Here is a 19,520-nt window from a genome sequence, read left to right on the forward strand (position 1 = left end):
TTGATCTGTCTAAGAGGGTCGACCGAGGTGTTTTAACAATTCATCTTGTCTTATTGTTATATTGTTTTAATATGTAGTTTTCTTGATTCAATAGAGATGACGTCGAACACCCGCCAATGGTGGTTTGAAACTACAGCTTTCCAATATCATCATCATGGTACGTATATGTAATCTTTCAAGTTTTAGTTTGAAACTTACTGCAGATTCTCAACTGCCACCGTTGCATCTGTGGTGTCACCCTGCTTTTGATTGACCACCACGATGAGCTGTATGATCACGTTGATCAGAACCTGGTCACCAGCCTGACGCTTCTTGCGGGCCCCGGTTGTGTCGGTAACAACGTGCAGGAGGATCTCACCGATCTACACATCGGTAAAACAGGGTACACCCATACTTACTAATCCATCTACATGCACTTACCATGATTTACTCTTCGAACAACCATATGGTGTATACACCGCACTGTAGGATAATTGTGTGACCTTTTTAATACATTATATAGACCGTACCCTGGTCAACAGAAAAAAAGGTACTAAAGAACATTTAGATACACATGTATTGCAATACATTGTACATTTATTGAAGCAACAGTAAGTACAGAGACACAAAGTACAGAGGCTTCTGTATGGCCACCAACATTTCAACAAATAGTCAGTAACAAAAATAACATCACAAGTTACCTGACATTGATTCCCACAGAACCCATCAGCCTGCTTCTCCAAACTCCGCCTTATGGAGTCTCTCAGTGCGGACAGGTTCACATGTACATGACGGGGTACTGTTAGCGTCAGGCTGACGTTCACCCGGGCAAGCACTAGTAAAATAAGAATCTACCATTCTTTAGATGATAAATTTTGAATTTCAATTATTTTTTTTCTTTTAAGCACACGCATTATTTATTGAAGTTCACATGGTACACATTTTAACAGAGATACCTGATGTAAAAAGCTATGCCTATAGTATGGATGTGCAATCGTAAATACATGTATGTAGTACGTTGCTCTACAGTTGCTAGAGAGGCTTTTGATCCCAAACCAGTAGTTGTATTTGGTACAGCGTTATGACATATTAACTTTGTATGTTGATACGTCACAACGAACTGTTGCATGCACTTGCCTGGGGGACGAGACGACGTCTGAGCAACATTCGGAGTGGCGCCTGAAGTGGTATCTACAAAGATGAAATTTTTTAATACTTCAAAATTTAATACGCGATAGCATAGTATAGCCGAAATTGCAATCGAGGAGAAAATAGTGTAGCCGAAATTGCAATCGAGGAGAAAAGGCAAAGACAGTGACATTGGATGTCATATGCATGTTTAACTTGTCATCAAATACAATATTGGTTCATTGTTTGAAAACGACACAGTTTAGATAACAAATGGGCACGATCAGTCAAATTCAGTTATGTATGACTGCAAACGATACCGTACTATCATTCAGTACCGTTTAACGTTCCAATATATCCAAATAAATTTGTACTTTTACCCGGGAAACAATTAAAAACAACTCACACAAAAAAGATACCTACCGATGTTGGATGTCATGTCTGGTTTGACGGTCGAGGTTGATGATTGTTCCATGGTTCGCCCTACAAGTGATAGAGTAAGCAATTCACAAAATAGATAACCTGCGTAAACATATTGATTGACGCTGTTGTCATTAACAACTAGGGAGGGGGAATCTTTACACAGAAAAATGATACCTACCTGCATTGGATGTTACCTCTCTCTTGATGGTCGAGGGGGAGATGATTGCCCCATGACTCTCGTTAAACGAAATAGAGTGATCAATTAACAAAATAAATAATATCCATGTAAACATTAACGATGTTATCTTTTAACACCAGAGAAGGACAATCTTTACGCAGAAACTGGAACGGCAGGGGGGTTTCTGTCAAAATCTTTCAGAGCAGATAACTTCAGATAGGAACAATGTATTTTTATAATTTTTCATATGTGGGTAGCTTACACAGAGATCTACACTATTGGATCCAAATTATTCAAGTGATGACTTCATTTACATAATTAATGAGGAAATTATGTAATTCCAGTGTTTTATATCATGGGACATTGAAACATGCAATGTATAATCTATTGCAGGTGGAATATGAACAGATATTATGCAAATATGGACATAATTTGCATAATTAATCTGAAAATTCTATGACTCCGTAGTGGTAAATGATGGGAATTTCATACTTCGGATACGTGTAAGTTAATCAAAAGTTAACATCATGATGCATCTATTATGTTAGTGTATAGGTCATTTGCATAATTATGGAAGAAATTTACATTTACATATCAAGCCCATATTTCATGGAGGTATGAGATCTCGGAATTCTTGTTAAGCATTGTGTGTTGTACATGTATAATTGTTACCTGCAAATCCATCCACTGTCCGCAGGAGAGCGGTTACCCAGAACCACACGTAAACCCTCATCAGTGATGGGGGCTAGAGTCACCTGATTAACAGTGATCGATAAGTCAAATTAAATAATTTCCTTACGTGATGCGAAATGTCATCATGATTCGAAATGCAACCGATTACCAAAGCACCAAAGTCAGTCTCGATATCGATATCAGTCTATTCAAAATTCTCGAATTCAAAATGGCTAAATTGATTGATTGGTTGATTGATTGACTGGGCTTTCGAGCGAAAGCTTGAATGGACTAACCATTTTGTTACCCTATACTTGGAAGTTACCTACACTTGTGATCACATATATCGTACTGATAGCTTACATCTTTTTTACACACGTATCAAGTAAGGCATTGTATTAATGATTTGAGGTATCATGATGCCTCAAACCATTAATACAACGCCTGTACTTGAGACAATTATGTGCGTAAACAAGATGTAAGCTATTTCATGTAGAAACGGCAAACGGAAATCCCTAATTGTCCTTGTCCGCAATCTTCTTTGCATTCTAAATATAAAGAGTAAAGTTTTGGTAAATCTGTCTATAAAAAGGCATTCTGTCTGTTTATATCACACCTTTTCTCTCTGTTGACATGTTCTCGTTGCCATTTTTTAAAACGATGATCATGAACGAGTGAAATACCATACCGTCCTATCAGTATCATGGGTAAATAATAAATAATAAAATAATAAAAATTAATATGCAATGACTCACCGACTAGCAAAAAAAAGTTTATAAAGACACATGAGAATCCCAGAATGTGTTCTCGGAAGTGTATTTTGATAATTGCAACAGCAGACGAATGGTCACCAAACTGGTAGTTATACCTTCGCAGTACTCACGTGTCACAGTATCCGTGCAGAGTCTCACGTAGTCCTGTCAACAAACGGAGAAAGTGTCGCTGTCAACCACCTACGAACGGTCCTCGAAGCAGAAACCATGTAAAACTATCAACAATCCCACCCTATCTTCAACCGTGAAGAAGCCCAAAGTGGAACCTGATTGTTATCGACAAGGAAGCAAAGTTCTTCCCTATCTGAGTCATGCGCTCATGACCTCTGACATGTAATTTGCATGTCCTGAAAAGACCCTGGCTTGTTCACAAACTAAATCTTTAAGTGACGAGTATACTAGTATGTACCGCCAGTTTCGCTGACGGTTAGCCATAAAAGGCATATTCCTCATGCCCGCATATTTTTTAATGCCCGATTATACAAATCTGTCCTTGGTGCCGTTTTTGTTGTACCCGTGTTGTGATATCGATCTTTGGACAACAAAAGATACATCCCCTACGGCGTATTCTTTCAGTCAGTAGTAGAACCAGTGGCTAGTAATTAGAGGTCAAATCGCGCAAGAATATTGCGTACACGCACACAGACAACATCAAGTGAGTATTTTTATTCTTTAGGGTCGAATAAACTGGTCAATTGCAAAGCACTATGAATATCAGGAATTGAAAAACGCAAGTAATACATTTAACACTCAGATCTTTTTGCACAGTTCTAATGTCTTATAGATGTTTTACCTCATTACGTAGGTGCCATATCATGAATATTTTCTCAAGTATTTCAAACTGGAAGGGAAAAGTCACCAGTTGAATGAGCAACCCCGGGCTCAATTAAATAATATATAGGGTAAAGCAGTTTTAACTCTGATACATGTACCATGGGACAAAAGCCGCCTCCCGGTCTACCAATTGTTAGCAATTTGTCTATTCCACAATTGTTGCTCAATGGTGACCTGTTTCTCAATTGTTGGAGAATTGATCTCAAGTGAAATTTGCCTTAGTAGCCCACTGTGTTTATTTCCAGGACACTAGCGACTCCTATTGAGGGTTCGTTGCATAGCAGTAAGATGTGTGACGAAACCAACGTTACACATTGATACATCGTCCATCGTGTTTCTGACCGTAAACCATGACCGTATTGTAGTTATCCTATACTTTAAGTATTGTAAGAGAAGAGATCACGAGATTGAGAGTTGAGGAAGTCATACTTGTGTTGCCACAATTATATATTGTAAATTGTAAACATTTCGGTCTAGACATTTGAGGAATGAAAGCTATTGCACAATCGTGAAAGTGTTGTCTCCAAATTTAATTGCAAACGCAGTTTAAGACAGATTGTGCTGATTTTATTCTACTGCGAGATGTTTGTCGTCTATCTTCAGAGTGCAACTTATAAAGTAACACTATTAAGATATTTGCATTCGGTATTGGGGTCTTTGGACACCCTGAGCACTTCTAGAGATGCCACCGAACTCAAACTCTGCATGTGTGAAATATAACCACCAGAAGTTGTAATGATTCTGAATAAAATATATACGTCTTTTTCTGGTTACATGTACAATGCTAACGATACCTATGTATTCTGTGATATACATGTGTATATTCAATAAAATGTGGAACTTAATTTCTGGTACATGTGCAATGCTAATAATACCGATGTATTCTGTGATATACATGTGTATATTTAGTAAAATGTGGAACTTTTAAAAATCACCAACAGTCTCAGTAAAGGTTTGAATATGGATTGAGGTACAAATGTCACCAGAATTATTTTTATATATTTGGAGAGCATATACTAATCCTATAGATATGATTTATAATATCACGTGGTAGGAGAATGCAAGTATATCACGGAATGTTACATATTAACTAGAACGAACCATTCAGATTGTATTATTCCGTTATGCTCATCGGACAAATAACATGGTATACTGTGTGACTTGAAATGTATTGATCTAAATGGTGTACAATAAAGTATTTAATCCGTATAAAATATTGCTTAATTTTCATATTACATGTATTAGCTATTCATATAGATACAGAGTGACTGTAATGGACCGATGACAGTCTACAGCCGACGTTTTCTCAACTGTAGATACGACACCACTTCCCTAGTTGACAGTCTCGTACTGCGACTCAGGTGCATTCTGGAATAAAACATGAATATAAAAGGTACGTTAACGGGTCACAATTAGTCATATTCAACTGACATGAATAAAATCTTCATCACTATTCTCCCTTACTTATATCTGGAGACCTTTCCATCATTGTAAACAACATGATATAAAATTCCAAGAAGGTTTAGCCTAAGGCAGTACGGTAGTCACAAGATAGTTTACAAAGGGACTACATAGTAACTAGGGTCGTGTGGCGTAGCGGCGGGGTCGTGTGGCGTAGCGGCAGAGTGCGCGACTCGGAACTAAGAGTCCCGGGTTCGAGTCCTGACATGCCACCGATCTTGTGCCATTGGGAAAGGCACTTTCCTCACTTACATGCAGCTCAGGTGTAAATGAGTATTGTCCTGTCATGTATTTGTTCCTGTGTTGGTGGAGGCATTAATATAAGTTGAAAAAACTTGAGTGTGTCGTCACCACGTCTGGTGATTACATGTTGGAATAAAAAAAAAACTAGGGTTAGAGATTTTGTGTTCTGTACAAATCATGCACATTTTAAAGTGTACCTCTTGATTGTTGGATTTAGAGTTTTCTCCTTGGTAGATGACGTTGTCCACGGTCCCTTCATCGCCGGCGTTGTAGATGACGTTGTCCACGAAACCCTCGTCTTCGGTGTTGTAGATAATGTTGTCAACCGTCCCTTCGCTAGCTGTGTGATCATGTCGCTCAGGTGTACCGAGATTTTTCTGTGTGGAGGAGGAAAGTGTAGATTGTGAGTCTCAAAGATTTCAGAACTACGGAAGCTTGTACGATGCAAGGCACAGTGGAACGAATTCAAGAAATACTCATTGCAACTGTTTGACCTTTCCACAGCCACAATAGATGATGATGATGACGTCATCAAGAAAAAGGCTTAAACAAAAAAAGACGTGATGCCAAGAATAAAACTGGGTTTAGCACGCACATTTTAGAGAAGAATTGGTACTAAAAATGAATGTTTCTATTTCCTTTAATACGTCAAAGATATGAGGAGAAAATCAGAAGTGGAAGTTCGGAATGATTCTAAGAGCTTACCATTTCGTTTCCACTCTTCCCTGGCACGTTGGTACTGTGAACACAAAACGCAGTTATTCGACACAATTGGTGGTATATATGTGCACACACAGAGGGGTATACCTATTCTTTACCCTTTAGCCCTATATAAATCTGAGTAGATTACTTACCCTGGGGTGTGTTTCCGTCGGCATAACAGAACGGTCACCACAGCAATGATGACTAGAACGACCACAGCAGCACAGACCACTCCAACCAACCACGGGGGTGTTCTCTTTTCTTCAGCTTTAGTAAGAGAATGACACTATGCATATGTTGTATACTGGTATGAGTCTTATCCTCTTAATTCGTTTCAGTGATAATTGCACATAATCTTTCAGTATTCCAAATATTAAGTCATGATGCAATTTTTAGAACCTTGACTAAAAACGAAATCTACAGTTCATTTGATAGACTTTTTAGGACAACATCAGTCACCACTTACCACAGTTGCCATTACTTTTGTATTGACCAGAAGGACAGTTACTGGAGCTGTCGCTGCTGTCCACAAGACGGATGTGTTCTCCACCGATGTCCACGGACAGTTGACCACTTCTAGCTAGTTGTCTCAGGGCATATGCGTTCTGTCTGTGGTAAAAATATAATCGTATAGAGATTTGTACTGCAGCAAATCATAAGGTTAATATGTATTGATTCATTCAAAGAATTTGACGACAGTAAAAAATGTGATGTAACGCAACAGCTTTCCCATTTCATCATCATGATGAATATGATATGGGAAACTTACTGCAGTAGATTCTCGGCTGTCACTGTTGCATCCGTGGTGTCACCGGTACCCTGCTGTTGATTGACCACCACGATGAGCTGTATAATCACGTTGATCAGAACCTGGTCACCAGCCTGACGCCTCTTGCGGGCCCCGTTTGTGTCGGAAACAACGTGCAGGAAGATCTCACCGATCTACACATTAGAAAACAACAGAATACACCCAGAATACAAACAGAATACACCACTAATTCTTCTACATGCATTTTGTAACATTTCATATCTTTTTCGAACAATCATATGGTGTATACACCGCACTGTAGGATAATTGTTCGACCTAAGTACCTGAATGTATAAAACGTTACATTATGAAGAAGTTAAACTGTTCTCCAACTCAAAATTTGAGTCTCACCAGAATTTTCGACTGAATCTCTCAGTCTTCCTCAGCTATCTGACCCAAATGCTGCAGACACGTGATTTTTCCCACGTGTGACGTCAGCAAAGGGTCAAAGGTTGTCCTAAGTCGATATCGCCCCCCGTCCCGGTTGAGCGATGGTTGAAGTGCCCTGATGTATGTGGCCTCTTTTATGCCTCTCTTGAAGTAATCCTGTTCGGTATCCAAGATTCTGACCCCCGTCAGATCCACTGTGTGTCCCGGTGATTCTATGTGGATGTGCTGCGACACCTCAGATGCAACAGAACTGGGTCATCTATGTTCTAGAAACCTGGTTTTTAGTGAGCGCTCAGTTTCCCCGATGTAAGTTTCCCGACAGGGGCCTCTGTTAGTGTTTCCCTGGCAACGTATGTGGTAGATAACCCCACATTTGTCTTGTTTGGGAGTTTTGTGTCCTTAGGTGCCACAAGGAGCTGTCTTAACGTACGATGAGGTCTGAAACAGGTACTCACTCCGTGTGCAGCGAAAATTCTACGTAGGGGCTCAGAAACACCCTCTACGTATGGGAGGACTACAAGTGTTTTTCTGTTTTTCCCTCCCGTTCCCTGACTATCGTGGGGTTTAGACTGGGGCTGTCTGGGCTCGGAGGCTTTCTTAATGAGCCACTGAGGGTAGCCACACTTCTTTAGGGCTTCTGTGACGTGATCGATCTCGGTAATTCTATCCGCAGGATCACTGATGATGGTATTAGCTCTATGTAAAAGGGTCTTGATCACTCCCAATTTGTGGTCCAATGGGTGGTTTAAGAAAAAAAAATTAGATATTGGTCCGTGTGTGTCGCCTTACGGTATATGTTAACCCGCAGGGACCTGTCCTGGTTATTGTTGTTTAGGAAGGGCAGTGCACCATCTTTTTCTTGGTCAAATGTAAACTTGATATCCGGGTCCAAACTGTTTAAATGGTCTGTGAACTCCTGTGCATAAATTTTCTTTAACTTCGTATGAGTATCATCCACATGTGGCGATATCAACTCCAGACAACCTTTGACCCTTTGCTGACGTCACACGTGGGAAAAATCACGTGTCCACAGCATTGGGGTCAGATAGCTGAGGAAGACTGAGTGATTCAGTCGAAAATTCCGATGAGTCAAATTTTGAGTTGGAAAACAGTTTAACTTCTTCATAATGTAATTTACCAACTCCGATGAACTTTCATGCTAACGTTAATACATGTATAGACTGTGCTAGGGACAAGAGAAAAAGGTACTAAAGGAGATTTGGATATATTGCAATACATTGTACATTTATTGACACAATAGTAAGTACAGAGACACAAAGAACAGACTTCTGTATGACCACCCACAAGTCAACTAGTCGATTACAATAACAACACCCACAAGTTACCTTGCATTGATCTCCACAGAACCCACCAGCCTGCTCCAAACTCTGCCTTATGGGGTCTCTCAGTAAAGACAGGTTCACATGACGGGGTGCTGTTAGCATCAGGCTGACGTTTACCCGGGCAAACACTGGTGATAAGGATGCATTCACAAGTTATGATAAGAATCTACCATTTTTACACGTAGATAATGTAACATAAGGATCATTCACCATTGGTAAATCACAAAATTTTCAAATTGATTATGCAAATTAGGTCATTATTTGCGTAATTGGTATTTGTTGATGGTCCACCTGCCGTAGATTACATACATTACATGTATGAAAGTATGAATTTCCTCTTTAATTATTCAAATTAAGTCTTCATTTGCATGATTTGCATTTGATCATGTACAGCTCTCTAAGCTACCTACTTACCAAAATTGATGAAAATACGTTGTTCCTTCTGGACTTATCCGCTTTACAAGACTTCGCCAGAAACTTCCCTGCAGTTCCATAACAATGCTGCTAGGGGGACAAAACCCGCACCACTTGTTCCCGACAGGAAAAGCTATCTGTCACCAGAATTCTTGCAAACCGCACACAATACTTTACCATTAGGCTCCTCTCTGAGACGTCGCCAAAAAATACTGGTTTATTACCTTCGCCAAGAAGGTTATGTTTTTAGTAGCGTTTGTCTGTCCGTCTGTTTGTCTGTCTGTCTGTCTGTTAACAGCGTAACTCAAGAAGTTTTGAATACATTGTCATGAAACTTAGTAGGTGGGTAGGTCTTGACGAGACCTAGGGCTGATTAGATTTTGGGCCCCCTGGCGGCTTTCTTTGGTACTGCAGCAGAACTTTCGGTTTTGATCTCTCGCGATCTGGACATGCTAGGTTCACGAATTTTTTATGGTCGATAGCTCTTGGGGTTCAAAAGAAGTGACATGAATTTGGTTTCCCTAGCAACTTGTTGAGGAGCTGCAGGAGCCTTTGTTGAAAAAAATCGTCGAAAATCGAAGGAGAATAACTCTCAAGAACCGCTTGACGGATTGTCGTGATTCTTGGTAGCTGAAGTGATGCTTGACAAAATTAAATTACAATTATGTAAATTTGGAGCTAATTTGCATAATCAATGAGGACATTCTATAAATCTGCTGTGTTCGATAATAGGACTATGAAACACTTGCGACATGTGTAATTGGGAAGGAAAGTTACATCTGAAGACATAGATTATGTAAATGAAGACCTAATTTGCATAATTTATGGCAAATTGCTATGATTTCAGTAAGAACCGCTGGGAATTTCATACTTGCGTTTGGAAGTTAAGTGAAGGTGAACATGAATAAACATAATTTATTCAAATCTTGACCTCATTTTCATGATTTATAAGGAAGTGCTAGAATAGCCTTTTTTATTTAGATAAGGATGTCGTTGGGTGGAGAATATGATCAAGTGATATAATCAATGCAAATGAGGCTCTAAATTTTGCGAAATCAAATTAGTAAAAAATGTATAATTTGCCCCCGGATGGTTAGCATCATTTGGCGAAGGTATGGGATTCGTGTTAACTCTTTGTTTACCTCTTACTTGCTAATCAATTATTTGAGATGATCTTTACATTGTTTTGAAAGGCAAATCGGTCTTTTAAAACCTATATACTTACGGTAGCAAGTTGGAACAGGTGCACTCCATGTTCGGTCCGCCTGACACGTCACACTGGAGGCTCCGTTCAGTCCGTACCCCTGGTCACAGGTGAACGTAACCACGTCCTGGTAGGAGTTCGCTTCGACAGGACTCAGAAATCCATTTGCTGGGGCCGTCAGAGTTGGACATTGCAACGCTAAAACCAAGATACATTGTAAGGGGGATGTCTAGTATACAATATGTGTTAAATCTCAATAGATGAAAAAATACTAGTTTACTTTCCTCTTAATTGCTAATCAAACAATTATTATTTGAGATGATCTTTACATTGTTTTCAAAGGCAAATCGGTCTTTTAAAACCTATATACTTACGTTGACAAGTTGGAACAGGTGCACTCCATGTTTGGCCCGCCTGGCACCTCACACTATAGGCCCCGTCCAGTCCGTATCCCTGGTCACAGGTGAACGTAACCACGTCCTGGTAGGAGTTCGCTCCGACTGGACTCAGAGCTCCATTTGCTGGGGCCATCAGAGTTCGGCATTGCAACGCTGGAAGAATAAGATGGTAGATTGATAAGAATGTTTGAAATCCACAGGATGAACAAAATTGTTTCAATCACAAAGACAACGATTCGGAGACTTCATACCTCCATGAACTATGAGTTTATGTAAATGCTTTTTGGGGGGAGAGGGGGGTTTAGTTTATGGTTTTCTTTATTTTCCTTGTGAAATTTCTATCCTTTGGCAATATTTCAATTCGACATTTCCTCATTAGGTATGCAAGTGACCTCCATATTAACATGATATATGCATAGTGATGTTAACCTTTCAGTAACTTATACATGTCATAAGGTATAAAATTCTCACCATTCACCATTAAGAAATCACAGAATTTTCATATCAATTATGGAAATTAGGCCATTGTTTGCATAATTGGTATCTGTTGATGTTCCACCTGCCGCTAAAAGAGGGTAATATTATTGGCATTAAACAGACAAATTGTGCATCGGTTTGGCAGAGGAGAAAATTAATGAAATATATAACATTAGAATATGCAGCGCAAGCATCTTTGATATACAATATTTCTTTTTTTTTAACCTTACCAGTACACAGCAGGCATCAAGCTTCTTACCAGTACAGGTGACTCCGTCCCCGGTGTAACCGGTGTTACAGCTGCAGGTGAAACTGCCGTCTGTGTTAGTACAGGTTGCATCATCATCGCAATTGTCCGTGCCAGTTGTACATTGGTCGATATCTGTGGAGACAAACCGCAATAACATACCAGTTATCTTCGTATTATTCTTCGTTACCAACCTTACAACCCATAGTGGTTATCTCTGGAGGGAGGAAGCTATATCTCGCAGAACTAATTTAGAATCATTAAGAAATCACGTAATTTTCATATTAATTATTCAAATTAGGTCATTGTTTGCATAATTGATTCTGTTGATGTTCCATCTGCCGCTAAAAGAGGATAGTATTATTGCCTTCGACAAGAAGGCTATGAAATCGTTTTGGCACTGTTTGGCAGATTATGCACGATACATTTTGAAGGCATGGTCCGAGGTTCACGATTTTTGGCAGGCAAGTTATCTTAGTGATGGGCATTGTCAAGGCCAAAAATGGGTTTCGTGGGTTTAGCTGAAAATTTTGTGTTTGCGTTTTTTGTTGTACTCCAGATAACTCGGTAATTCTTAAATGGTTGTCTTTGATTTTTAGTTGGCAGGCTACCGTTGAGAATCCGAAGGTCAAGTTCGGAAATGGGCCTCGTGGGGGGTTCCCACGTCACTGACCTTTTATGTTTGCGTTTTTGGTTGTACTCCAGATAACTCGGTAATTCTTAAATGGTTGTCTTTGATTTTTAGTTGGCAGGTTACCGTTGAGAATCCGAAGGTCAAGTTCGGAAATGGGCCTCGTGGGGGGTTCCCACGTCATTGAATTTGACCTTTTGTGTTGTTCGTTATTGTTGTTAGCAGGATAATTCGTGAAGTCGCAAATGGATGTTCACGATTTTTGTGAGCAAGTTACCGTTGACGATAGCAAGATCAAGTTCGGAAATGGGCGTCGTGGGAGGTCCGTACGTTGCTGTAGTGGGCTTTTGGTGATTGAACATTTTAAGGGCAGGCGAAGTCTTGGTCTGGTTTTATATCTAGGTTAAAACAACAAGTTACAGACAGGAAGCTGTCAACAGTGGCTTTCTTCGGAAAACATTTTCTTTGAATGGTTATTTGTTGAAACAACATTCCCCAGCAGGGGCGTGCTTAACGATTGCTAATTTGACAGGTCTGTAGCCCCCAGTGTAAACATCTGGAATGTGTTTTGATCGGGAACCCAAGTTGGTATACTGTACACAATGGCCAGGTCCAGGCACCATGGATCGCTGGAAAAATAGTAGAAAATGGCCAAAATAAAGGGAATAGTATGCCGCTAAAGGGAGTTAGCCCGCTAGAGAGATACAATTTGCGACTCACGGGAGGAACCCATTCATCTTACATACCACATACCATCACAGCAATTGGCCATTTTGTGTGACCATTTTGTAGTGCAATTGTTTTCAAAACAATATTACACTGTCGAAGTCATGAGCCCTCCAAACTCTAGTTGGCATTAAACAGACAAATTGTGCACCGGTTTGGCAGAGGAGTTGGCAGAGGAGAAAATTAATGAAATATATAACATTAGAATATGCAGCGCAAGCATCTTTGATATACAATGAGGACATTCTATAAATCTGCTGTGTTCGATAATAGGAATATGAAACACTTGAGACATGTGTAATTGGGAAGGAGAGTTGCATCTGAAGACATAGATTATGTAAATGAAGACCTAATTTGCATAATTTATGGCAAATTGCTATGATTTCAGTAAGAACCGCTGGGAATTTCATACTTGCGTTTGGAAGTTAAGTGAAGGTGAACATGAATAAACATAATTTATTCAAATCTTGACCTCATTTTCATGATTTATAAGGAAGTGCTAGAATAGCCTTTTTATTTAGATAAGGATGTCGTTGGGTGGAGAATATGATCAAGTGATATAATCAATGCAAATGAGGCTCTAATTTGCGAAATCAATTAGTAAAAATGTATAATTTGTCCCCCGGATGGTTAGCATCATTTGGCGAAGGTATGGGATCGTGTAACTCTTGTTACCTCTTACTTGCTAATCAATTATTTGAGATGATCTTTACATTGTTTTGAAAGGCAAATCGGTCTTTTAAAACCTATATACTTACGGTAGCAAGTTGGAACAGGTGCACTCCATGTTCGGTCCGCCTGGCACCTCACACTAGAGGCTCCGTCCAGTCCGTATCCCTGGTCACAGGTGAACGTAACCACGTCCTGGTAGGAGTTCGCTCCGACTGGACTCAGAAATCCATTTGCTGGGGCCGTCAGAGTTGGACATTGCAACGCTAAAACCAAGATACATTGTAAGGGGGATGTCTAGTATACAATATGTGTTAAATCTCAATAGATGAAAAATACTAGTTTATTTTCCTCTTAATTGCTAATCAAACAATTATTATTTGAGATGTCAAAAAACAGTTACTCAAGCAACTGGATATGATTCGCTTCGACAGGACTCAGTTGCTTGAGTAACTGTTTTTTGGCATATCGTATTACCTGGATGTCTAACCTTCATCGACGTATTATTTGAGATGATCTTTACATTGTTTTCAAAATCAAATCGGTCTTTTAAAACCTATATACTTACGTTGGCAAGTTGGAACAGGTGCACTCCATGTTCGGTCGGCCTGGCACGTCACACTAGAGGCTCCGCCCAGTTTGTATCCCTGGTCACAGGTGAACGTAACCACGTCCTGGTAGGAGTTCGCTCCGACTGGACTCAGAAATCCATTTGCTGGGGCCGTCAGAGTTCGGCATTGCAACGCTGGAAGAATAAGATGGTAGATTGATAAGGATGTTTGAAATCCAACGGATGAACAAAATTGTTGCAATCACAAAGACAACATTTTGGAGACTTCATACCTCCATGAAATATGTAGAGTTTATGTAAATGTTTTTTAGGGGGGGTCATTGTGTCATTCATTATGGAAATAAGGTCGTAATTACCATAATCTAGTTTAATTTGTGGTTTTCTAATATTTTGTTTGTGAACTTTCTATATTTTGGCAAGATTTCAATTTCACATGTCCTCATTAGTTATGCAAATGACCTCCATATTAACATAATATATGCATAGTGATGCTAACCTTTAAGTAACTTATACATGTCATAAGGTATAAAATTCTCACCATTCACCATTAAGAAATCACAGAATTTTCATATCAATTATGGAAATTAGGCCATTGTTTGCATAATTGGTTCTGTTGATGTTCCACCTGCCGCTAAAAGAGGATAATATTATTGGCATTAAACAGACAAATTGTGCACCATTGGCACCGTTGGCAGAGGAGAAAATTAATGAAATATATAACATTAGAATATGCAGCGCAAGCATCTTTGATATACAATATTTCTTTTTTTTTTAACCTTACCAGTACACAGCAGGCATCAAGCTTCTTACCAGTACAGGTGACTCCGTCCCCGGTGTAACCGGTGTTACAGCTGCAGGTGAAACTGCCGTCTGTGTTAGTACAGGTTGCATCATCATCGCAATTATTGTCCGTGCCAGTTGTACATTGGTCGATATCTGTGGAGACAAACCGCAATAACATACCAGTTATCTTCGTATTATTCTTCGTTACCAACCTTACAACCCATAGTGGTTATCTCTGGAGGGAGGAAGCTATATCTCGCAGAACTAAACTAATTGTGCAACTTAGGTCATTATTTGCGTAATTGGTATCTGTTGATGTTCCACCTGCCGTAGATTACATATATTATATGTATAAAAGTACTATTATGTAAAACACTGTCATTACAGAAGATCCAAAATTCGGAAGTTCTGCTGCAGTAGCAAGGTCAGCTACAACGGTAACCTGCCTACCAAAAATCATGAACATTCATTTAAATATACTCGAGTTATTTTGCTAACAAGCGACAAACACAAGAGGTCCACTGCAGTGACGTAGGGACCCCCCACGAGGCCCAAACTTGCACTTGACTTTGGCCTCAACATCCTTTGGGCTCAGTAATCTGCCTGCCAAAAATCATGAACGTCGAATCATGCCTTCAAGAGTTATTTTGCTAAATCCGCAGTCACCCACAATACGGCGAGTCACATGGTATGTGACGTGCGTTTCTGTGCAGGTCGGACGTGACGTATTTTACGTTGGACAGCACGTGTTTTATACCCACAATATGGACGTGTGATATATGTCCATGTAACTATACGTGGCGTCGTGTGGTGGTGGTACATCACTGGACTATGAAACGGGGAGACCCGCGTTCGATTCCGGGTCGTACCCGAACAAGTCCGAACATGCGCCCTGACGTTGTACCCTTGGGAAAGGTACTTAACACGACTTTCCTCACTTCACTCAGGTGAAAATGAGTACCTAGCTTCGGCTAGGGACGTCCCTCGGATAGGACGTTAAATGGAGGTCCCGTGTTTGGGAGAGCCACACCACACGCACGTTAAAGAACCCACCACACTTATCGAAAAGAGTAGGGGACCTTCCCGGTGTGAGTGGTTCAAACATTACAGTCTGGTCTCAGGTTTGACATCTTTGAAAAGGTGATAGTCACCTGTTATGTCAATCCTTCCACAAATGTGGTAAATCGTCATAAATAAATGTCATAATGGCGCATCATTTCCGTGTCAAAATTACTTGGGAAAAAAACGTCACCTACTAGTATTTGTCATGCTCGGCTATAGGGCCGGAAGGTATGACGTCATCACCCACAATGCAATACCAGCATGACGTCATTCTTCCGGGTCAGGCCCGGTTCCCCGTCCACGTCTGGCCTACGCTCTTCAAGCCCCCCACCCAGCAAAACCCGTCGAGGCGAGGCACCCCGGATTCAGGCGGGACTGCTCGTGCGGGGAGACCGTGGCTGCCGCGGCGTTGAGCCGGTAGATCGCCGTGCTGTGGCAGAGCAGGTTTGGGTGCCGTAGGAGAGCTACCGGCGAAGTTTAGACACAGTTTTTACCCTCCATGAAAATGGGGGTACTGTTTTTACTCCGTTTCATGTTTGGTCTGATATCTGAAGATCGGTGAGAAGGAACTGTACGATATTTGGCAGATTGATGGATGGGGCCTTGGAGATTGTGTAGGTTGACTTTGAGCCCCTGGTGATTGACCTTGGTACTGCAGTTTAATTTTTTTATTCTGTTGTTTTCGCGTTATGGACTGTTTGTGCGATATTAAGGTAGCATGTAGTTGTTATTACCATGGTCTAGTGGTTTAAATTTGGGTCCCCTAGCTGTTTGCGTTTGATATTTACAAAATGTTTAATGTTGGACTTTTTGTGTTGAATGTTTGGAAAATCTGGGGGATGGTTTGGTATGATTTTTGGTATGTGGGTAGTTGTTGAGTCTCTTTGTGTTTTGGAGTGCATTAGCAGGTTGTCGCATATTTTTATTGCTTAATTTAAAAGGATTTTCACTTTTTCACCCCTACTTCATAATAGGATGGTCTGTTTGACCCAAAAGTTGGGACAGAGTGTTTTTGTTTATACCTCCAGCTGGCAGGTCAGACCCAGGCAGCCCTATCTATTTTTACCCCTAGACAGAGATGCAGGAAAATAAATCTTGTTTGTCTGGTCTGCAGGTCATTTGACCTGGTCATTGACCTACATGTACAGGCAAATGTAGCCTGGGTACCATCCCCAGTAGTATATTCGCAAACTCTATAACAGTTATAGAGTTTGCGAATATACTACTGGGGATGGTACCCAGGCTAAGGCAAATGACCTGCTGGCCATCAAAGTAAACAAACCATGGTAACAAGACGTGACAGCTTGATAAATACACAAATGTGCCACCACAAATCATTCTGCTGATAAAACAAAGTTTGACTCATAATATCTCTATTGAAATACACCAAAAGATTACAAAACTAGAGTTCCACGATCTCATACCTTCGCCAAATGATGTTAGCTTTTATGATTAAGAAATTATATATTAATTCCCCTAATTATGCAAATAGGATCCTCAATTGCATGAATTATATCTGTTGATCATATTCTCCACCAAAAGACAGTCTTATCTTAACAAAGAATGCCATGATGAAATTTTCTCATAAATTATGCAAATGAGGTCCTTATTTGAATAAGTTATGTTGAATTATGTTCACCTTAACTTAACTTTCAAACACCCCAAGTATAAAATTCCAGGCAGTTACCACTATGCAATTATAATATTTTCTCAGTTATTATGCAAATTAAGTCTTCATTTGCATAATCAATATCTGCCTGTGTTTCTCTCATTCTTAATAACATATGTCACAAGCTTGAACTTCCTATTATGGAATGCAGCTGATAAATAGAATTTCCTCATTAATTATGCAAATTACATCCATATTTGCATAATTGTAATATCATTATGTCAAGCATCACTCAAGCTACCTACATACCAAAAATCACGATGCCATCAATCGGTTCTTGAGTTATCCCCCTTTAAACATTTGTCCATTAAACCCCCCTGCAGTTCTAGAGCAAGCAACTAGGGGGCTCAAACTCATGTCACTTTATCCCCAGTACAAGAGCTATCTACCATCTAAATTTCGTCACCCTAGCATGTCTGGATCATGAGATATCAAAACCGGAAGTTCTGCTGCAGTACCATGACAAGCCGCCAGGTAGCCCAAAATCTAATCATTTTGAGGTCTCATCAAGACCTACCCACCTACCAAGTATCAAGACAATCCATCAAGACCTTCTCAAGTTATCGTGTTGACAGACACACACACACACACACACACACATACACGAACGCCCCTGAAAACATAACCTTCTTGGCGAAGGTAATAACAAGCTATTTCATGGAGGGATGATGTCTACGACTTCTCCTTGTTGTTGGCTGTGTTTTGTTTTATAACTCGTTCGGCTAATATTGTCCTTGGATGTATGTTTCAAAGGAGCAGGAAGGAAGGATGCCTATGAAACGAGTCTGGCCATGGAGAGGTTTGTTTCTTTGCAGGATAGAATCCGTTGCCATCCTTCGCAGGGGAAAGCTAGAAACGTTTTCTGACAGAGGGGACGGAACATTTAGACCAGCAACTAATCCAGTGTTATGTAATTTTTAGTTTTGCCTTCGATTCAACAGTTTTCAGGTACGGTCGAGGCGACCAGCCCAGAGATGCAAGATGGCTGCCCCTCTCGTCCTCATGAAAGAGGGATCGCAATCCGTTGCAATCCTCGCCGTGGGCAATTCAGGGACGCCCATTTCTAGCAGGACCAGGCGGCGGTTGCAGGATTGTAATATATTTGACGGTCCTTTTTTTTTATTTTCGTTCAGATTTCTTGTAAATTTTTCTTTTGGCGTTCTCAGACGTGTGTAGTCTCATCGACCCTGTTTATTTAGGGTCCCCCAGTGGCAGACCTCGTCCGAGTGTTGCGAGCTCGGGCTAGTTTTCTGTGGTCGTGTCTCTTTTTCTTTTTTTTACAGTGGTTTGCTGCTCTGGGTTGATGGAATTATCAATCCGGTGGACCACTAAGCCAGGTGCCACGTGTTCGCTCATGCCTCTCACAGCACATTTTGCGTGTGTGTAATGCTAATGTGATGTTGTGTCATGTTAATTTTTGGTGCGGTGCGCAAGAACACTGGTATGTGTTAGCTGTGTGAGGTTTGAGTGGCCTGCGTTCACTCATGCTAGCGTGGTAAATCCCACTATTGAGGTTCCAGGCAGGGGGGGAGAAAAGAGTGACTGATTGCGTGGCTGGTGTTGTGGTCTTGTCATGTAGTGGGGGTGTTAGCGTGTTGTGCATGGGTTCCTGCACTTCACCTGGAAGTTTGTGTTGATATGGTGGTATGCACTATGTATTCTTATTTTGCAACATGTTTGGGCCAGCTGCAGGTTTCGCTTTGTTTCTCCGTCAGCAGCAAGGGCACAGTGGACT

The 19,520-nt window shown here is 40.5% G+C and overlaps 1 protein-coding gene and 2 long non-coding RNA genes across 3 annotated transcripts; all 3 read right to left on the reverse strand.

Annotated features, from left to right (window-relative positions):
• Positions 1–1,017: 1,017 nt before the first annotated feature.
• Positions 1,018–3,455, reverse strand: LOC109474958. The gene is made up of 4 exons (XR_002140506.1): positions 3,264–3,455; positions 2,381–2,463; positions 1,531–1,590; positions 1,018–1,170 (listed from the first exon to the last, which is right to left on the reverse strand). It is a non-coding gene; the product is annotated as an uncharacterized LOC109474958 (long non-coding RNA).
• Positions 3,456–5,074: 1,619 nt separating this feature from the next.
• On the reverse strand, positions 5,075–6,653 carry LOC109474954. Its single transcript, XR_002140502.1, has 4 exons — positions 6,546–6,653; positions 6,397–6,430; positions 5,889–6,068; positions 5,075–5,355 (listed from the first exon to the last, which is right to left on the reverse strand). It is a non-coding gene; the product is annotated as an uncharacterized LOC109474954 (long non-coding RNA).
• A 195-nt stretch (positions 6,654–6,848) lies between these two features.
• On the reverse strand, positions 6,849–15,278 carry LOC109474786 (P-selectin-like). The gene is made up of 8 exons (XM_019775147.1): positions 15,272–15,278; positions 14,269–14,445; positions 13,790–13,966; positions 10,927–11,103; positions 10,574–10,750; positions 8,938–9,062; positions 7,163–7,335; positions 6,849–7,002 (listed from the first exon to the last, which is right to left on the reverse strand). Exons 1-8 carry the CDS (start codon positions 15,276–15,278, stop codon positions 6,849–6,851), a joined length of 1,167 nt encoding a protein of 388 aa, XP_019630706.1.
• Between the last annotated feature and the right edge of the window lie 4,242 nt (positions 15,279–19,520).

This window comes from Branchiostoma belcheri, unplaced genomic scaffold (genome assembly GCF_001625305.1).
Source record: "Branchiostoma belcheri isolate BF01 breed outbred unplaced genomic scaffold, Haploidv18h27 scaffold32, whole genome shotgun sequence".
Classification (NCBI taxonomy): Eukaryota; Metazoa; Chordata; class Leptocardii; order Amphioxiformes; family Branchiostomatidae; genus Branchiostoma; species Branchiostoma belcheri.